Source organism: Pavona decussata, unplaced genomic scaffold, assembly GCF_977016875.1.
Source record: "Pavona decussata unplaced genomic scaffold, jaPavDecu1.1 SCAFFOLD_336, whole genome shotgun sequence".
Lineage (NCBI taxonomy): Eukaryota > Metazoa > Cnidaria > Anthozoa > Scleractinia > Agariciidae > Pavona > Pavona decussata.
In genome coordinates this window covers 359,001-365,000 of record NW_028145724.1, presented here as the reverse complement: position 1 = coordinate 365,000, position 6,000 = coordinate 359,001, and the positions used below count along the sequence as shown (strand labels likewise).

General features: G+C 37.9%; 2 protein-coding genes, 1 long non-coding RNA gene and 1 pseudogene across 4 annotated transcripts in view; 2 read left to right on the top strand and 2 right to left on the bottom strand.

Moving 5' to 3' along the window:
- The window catches only part of LOC146453350 (uncharacterized), a 2,131-nt gene extending 1,874 nt beyond the window's left edge, over positions 1 to 257 (top strand). Inside the window, exon 1 of the mRNA XM_085096730.1 lies at positions 1 to 257. This exon is cut by the window's left edge and continues 1,874 nt beyond it. Within this exon, the coding sequence (XP_084952856.1) occupies positions 1 to 14 (14 nt within the window). The 3' untranslated portion in view covers positions 15 to 257.
- The window catches only part of LOC146453344 (uncharacterized), a 108,729-nt gene that overhangs the window by 33,965 nt on the left and 68,764 nt on the right, over positions 1 to 6,000 (bottom strand). The gene's annotated exons all lie outside the window — the stretch shown is intronic.
- Positions 1 to 6,000, top strand: part of LOC146453347 (uncharacterized) — a 123,303-nt gene that overhangs the window by 70,555 nt on the left and 46,748 nt on the right. The gene's annotated exons all lie outside the window — the stretch shown is intronic.
- Positions 1 to 6,000, bottom strand: part of LOC146453348 (uncharacterized) — a 55,347-nt pseudogene that overhangs the window by 3,867 nt on the left and 45,480 nt on the right.

Sequence of the window (6,000 nt, the reverse complement as noted above, 5' to 3'; positions counted from 1 at the left end):
TGCCGCTGGCTTGACACCAGAGGGACTTATACCCGCATAAAAACGCTTACATGCCATCAATGATATAGGTTGTTTGTTTGTTTTTTTTTTTTTTTTGGCATATCTGCTACTTTGAAAGCTTAACGTGCTTTCTCGTAAAGTAAAGTCCAACAACAGTCATTGAAGCAAAATGCTTGCTTTTCATCAAACTGAACTGCCACAGAAATTTAACGATTTTGCTCTTCCTTGATTATGTTACCAAACGAAATCGAAAAGAATTAGACATAAAGCAGCGCAAAAGAGGCCTCGACAACCCAATAAACTTGATATTGCATACACTGTCTTGTAAAATCCATGTCAGTAGTCACAAAATTGCATGTTTACGTCAAATCCTTGAGAACCACGACCATTCATTTCTCCTGATTGCCTTTAGCGACTTAACACTTGTTCGAAATAGATCTGCTCTCTAAATGAAATTAATTCAGATGCCCAAACAATGCAATCAAAACTCTCATACAATCCAGGTAATGGCGCTGTTTCCTAACAATAATTCAAAGGAACGACCGACAGATATGCTGCATTTTGTGTCAGTATTTAGGACCGAACGTAATAATGAAGACCAGAAATGATTGTCATCGTCCATCTTGTTTACAAAAACCCTTTGCTCTGTGTTTTTCGCGGCTCCCTTTTGCCTTTTGAGACTGAAAGATGCTTCCAATCATAATCAAAGTAATTCCGTGATAGATGCATGCTTGGTCGGCAGACGATATTTACGTTAATAAGTTGTCTGCTTGTCTGGCAATGAACACGGCATCAAAACGAACAAATCCAAAAACAAATTTCTGTGATGTACAAACTTTATCGATGTTTCCTGAAGGATTAACCTTTCTACAATATCCCTCAACATATGATTAACACTATTTGTGCCGTGAATGAGTAACATAAGATCCATGTATATCGCCACAAAATCCGTAAAATCCGCCTTTTCCTTGTGTGGTGAAAAGTTTTTTGACTGAAATAAATTGTATTAAAGCTTGAGCTCTGGTGGGACGTAAGTCCAACTTGAGCGTCATATCTCCGGGAAATCCGTAAAATCCGTCATTTCCGGGTGTTTTGAAAAGGTTGTTTGATTCCAACAAATTTTATTAAAACTTGAACTGTGGTGGCAAGAAAGTTCAACCGATGCTTCATATCTCCGGGAAATCCGGAAAATCCACCTTTTTCATCTGGTAATAAAATAATTGTTTGACTCACCAAATGTTGTTAAAGTAAAGCTCGAACTCTGGTAGAACTTGAGTTCAACTTCACCTTCATGTCTCCGGAATGTCCGTAAAATCCGTGTATTTGAAATGAAAAACAGAAATTTACTAAGACTTGACTGCTGGTGAAATTCATGAAGTGCAGAACTTTTTTTATGAGTACGGAAAAAACGGATTTCACGGATTTCCCGGAGACATGAATGTTTAATGATTAAACTTGCAGTGATGACTGACTGCTGACTGACACGTCCTTTTTTATATGATGACGGAAAATACGGATTTTCCGGATTTCCCAGAGATATGAATATTTAATATTATTCAATGTTAATTCAATATTATACTTCTCTTTTTTACTGTAAGTATATATATTATTATATAACATATTATGAAATATGAAACTCAAGTTAACCTTGAGTTATACCAGCAGTCAAACTTTAACACAATTTTTTTTTAGTCAAACAACTTTTCACAACACACGGAAAAGACAGATATTCCGGAGATTTAATGTCATATAAATGATAAGTTGCTTAAGTTTAAACTAGCTGTTTATGTTCTTTAAGGACACGTCAAAGGAACCGGGAAGTTTGGGAAATGATCCCCCTCCCCCTCCCCCTCCCCCTCCCCCTCCCCCTAGGGGAGGGTAACAAGAAGTCTTACGAGTACAGCTTCCTACCTTGTCTCATTGGCTGCCTACCTAGTTCTCTTTTGAGCTTAACAGGGAATTTTCATTTACTGGGGCGGAGACTAAGGGTTGCATGTTGTGAGCTTTGCTTGAGGAAGTGGCAGTCTTTGGCCGTACAAAGTAGGTCTAAGGGATCATTTTTAGTCGGGAAGCGTGAAATTATCGTGAATTTTTGACCCGGCCAAGGCCTTAGTATATTTTTGTGGTGGAAAAGGGCCATAACGTTTCCCTTTTCAAATGTTGATTTACAAATCCGGGACTTAAAGTGTTATGGCAAACCACTAGCAGGAATTGGCAAGGATATTCTCTTCAAAAAGCGTGAGTTTGAAAAGCTTTTTGATTAGTTTTAGCCTTCATAATTGTAGCGTTGTTAAGCTAGTGATCGATTAGTCGAGAAGTGCGATTTAGGTGGTATTTCCGCCCCAGAGTGTCTTAAATAATTTCCTGCCGATGTGAGATCGCCGTGATTCTAATTCGCGTGCAGCATGAATCTAGTATGAAGTTGAAAATCAATTTGAAACGCTGTCTTTCTATGATGAAGCCGATTTCGTTGTAGAAAGCTAGACTTGAACGCTAAAAGACCGGGTTTTGGGTGAGATTTTAGATGTATTGGTACGGTTCATTATTACTAAATTGTGATACATTTTGTAGGAAATTTACAGGTCATGTTTCATTTCACTCAGATGTCAAGGTCATGTCAAATTCCAAAGAAAAGTGTCTTTCTATTTTCTCTCCCATACTATTCTTTGACCTTGCTTTCTTGTGATAAACCCTAATTGAAATTTTGTTAATGACTAGCATATTCCTTAAGCCTAAGAAGGTCTCAAAACGTGCCCAATTTTTGGGGGCTACGTTTTCATAAATCCAGGTATATATCTATATAGATTTACCTGGATTTATGAAAAATGGCTGATATTTTAATATTCTTTTGTCTGTATTCAAATAAGGCTCACTAGCCTCGTTTTTAAGTTCAAATATTAAAAGAATATTTTTCCTTGGATGAAGCTAGGGAGGCTAATCTGAATACAGACAAAAGAATATTAAAACACAATCATTTTTGCATTAGATGTATTTAATTTGAAAATCGATTGCCCCCAAAAATTCTGGCTGGAATTTTGAAAGTAACATGACAATGTCTGTGACAGCAAGAAACGACATTGTCTGGTGGGTTAACCATACTCAGACACCCAAAAGGAAGATTAGTCACGAGAACGCCAAACGGGAACTCAGAACAGATGCCCCTAGCCTGGTGTGGGGAGCTGTCTCGGACGCAATTTCTAAAGGTTACAGATGGTCCCTAGAGCTTCTAGCTGTTCTTTGGGAACTCAAGACTTAATGCTCTTCTGAACATCATTGCCGTATTAAATTATTATCTGATAACACCACTTAAGTATCCTATCTGAAAAATATGGAGAGGATCTCACTCCACCCCTTGTAACATATATGGCTTACGTTTCAAGGAGAGAGATATCTGGATTACACGAACACATATCCCGGGTGTTGAGAATACTGAAGCAGGCCTTGCCGCTCGAGTCATCAATGACAGGGCAGAATGGAAACTTGACCCTCAAATAGTTATGTATCTTGGGTCCCTGATCCTAATGCTATTGGGGTAGATGCCTATAAACTAAAACGCAATATAACTACGGTTTTTCTCCCTTCAGTCTCATTGCTCGCTTTTTCTGAAGGTTGGAGGAGGACCAAGCGCAGATGGTTATGTATATGGTGGAAATGGAAACTTGACCCGCAAATAGTTATGTATCTTGGGTCCCTGATCCTAATGCTTTTGGGGTAGATGCCATTAGACTGGGCAACGCAATATAACTAAGGTTTTCCTCCCTTCAGTCTCATTGCTCGCGTTTTTTGAAGGTTGGAGGAGGACCAAACAGAGATGGTTATGTATATAGTGGTTAATCACTGGCCGACCTAGTCCAGGGTCGCTCATCATTTACGCATTCCACCCGGTTAGAAATTTTCAGCATAAATGGAAAATCATTTATCTCGTCTTAACCGCAGGATGGCTAACGGGAAAAACGCATTACGTAGCATCAATTAGAAATCCCCAAAGGAGCAGTAAAAGTGCATTACTTCCTCTGGGAACAAACAACTTTTATCACAACTTCGGTCCTCGAGTATTAAAGGCTCTCACTTTGAAGGTGATTTCCTCGAAACACAAGATGTTGTGATATTTTTCTCAAACTTTTGATGATTGTTCACTTATATTCATTATTTCAAACGGTGGGATATAGAAAAAAACGTTTTTCATGCCATCGAAGGAGCTACGGTCCACTCAAGTTACCCCATAATTGCTCGCAATATTCACTTTGAAATATCAGTTATATTTGATGAGTTCTTGCTATGTCTGGTGGGAACAGAAATAACATTGATAAAGCAGAACTAAAAAAACATACATAGAACACATGAAGCATAAGCAGCAAGTGAATTTAAATCACCTTGTAGAGAAGCACAATATGAAGGAGTATTGAGACAAAACGTTTTTTACTCGCGTGTTCTCAGTTTCACCGTTTTATGCTTCTGCTCGTGGGTAAGCTGGCCGTCTGGCGATAACTCGTTTTTCTACTGACGGTTTGGTCTAAAAATGCAGAGATGCCAGTCTATTCATCTTATGGATTTAGACAACATGCAACAGAATGCTGATCACTATAACTTTGTTATTAAGGATCTTGTTAAGTGATCTCCTACAGGGAGAAAACAATCTGATCTTATTCTCTCAAAATTTCAGGAAGGCCTCAGGGTGTTAAGCCTTTTTAAGCAGTGTCCAAGTTGGATTACTGACGATCATGATGAACTCGGGCAATGATGGTAAAAGGTTCAAGCCACATAGCACTAGAGCTGCTGCAACTAGCAAAGCAAACTCGTGTCACGTGCCCATGGATGCCATTCACCGGGTCCAGTTGTTCAAGACCCAATTAAGTTAATCCTAGGTTAAAGTGACCTTTGACTCAACTTTCATTAAAAAAGATAAAGATCGGAGAGACATTTCCAAGTGGAGACCAATATCGCTTATTAATGTTGATGTCAAAATAGGTTCAAAGGCTATTGCTAAGAGATTGGAGAATGTTCTGCCAAGCATTATACACCACAATCAGTCTGCATACGTTAAAGATAGAACTATTTTCGATGCCGTTAGAACCATTGAAGATATCATGGATTATAGAGAAAGATACAAAATCAGCGGGAAAATGATTTGCATCGATTTTAAGAAAGCTTTTGATTCAGTCAGTAGGACATTTTTGTTTCGTACTCTTTCGACTTTCTGTTTTGGACCATCGTTTATTCAGTGGATTCATACATTCTATAAAAACATCTCCAGTTGTATCATGAATAACGGCTTTTCTACAGCGCTTTTCGATGTTCAACGTGGCGTAAGGCAGGGAGATCCCCTTTCTGCCTATTTGTTCATTACGGTCTTGGAGATTCTAACTGTTAGTATACGTAGTGACCAAGACATTGAAGGTATATTAGTAGATAAAAAAGAGATAAAAGTCGGATTGTTCGCAGATGACCTGACTGCTTTATTGAGAAATGATATCTCTCTTTTAAACTTTCTACGCTGTGTAGACAATTTCGGAGCTTGTTCTTGCCTTAATATAAATTACGACAAATCTGAAATTTTGTTACTGGGAGATCTCACTAATTCTGCATTAGAGTATACTCTTCTCCAAAATATCGCAGTTAAAAAATCTGTTAAGATTCTTGGTGTGCACTTTACTTATAATCATATTGCGAAACGTAAACTGAATTTCGACGATTTGATTATTTCAATCAAAGAAAAGTTAAAAATGTGGAGGTGGAGAGATCTAACAATAATTGGTAGAATCCAAATTGTCAAGACTTTTATTATCCCAATTTTCTTATATCGGGCGAGTTTATCATGCGTAGACAAAGAATTTATGAATGATGTGAACAAAATTATTTTTGAGTTCATTTGGAAAGGCAAGGATAAAGTTAAACGGTCAGCGCTTATTAGTGACATCGAATATGGAGGACTTAAAGCCCCACATCTAGATTCCATAATTAAAGCTCAAAGAATAATGTGCTGTAAAAAATTTGCATCTG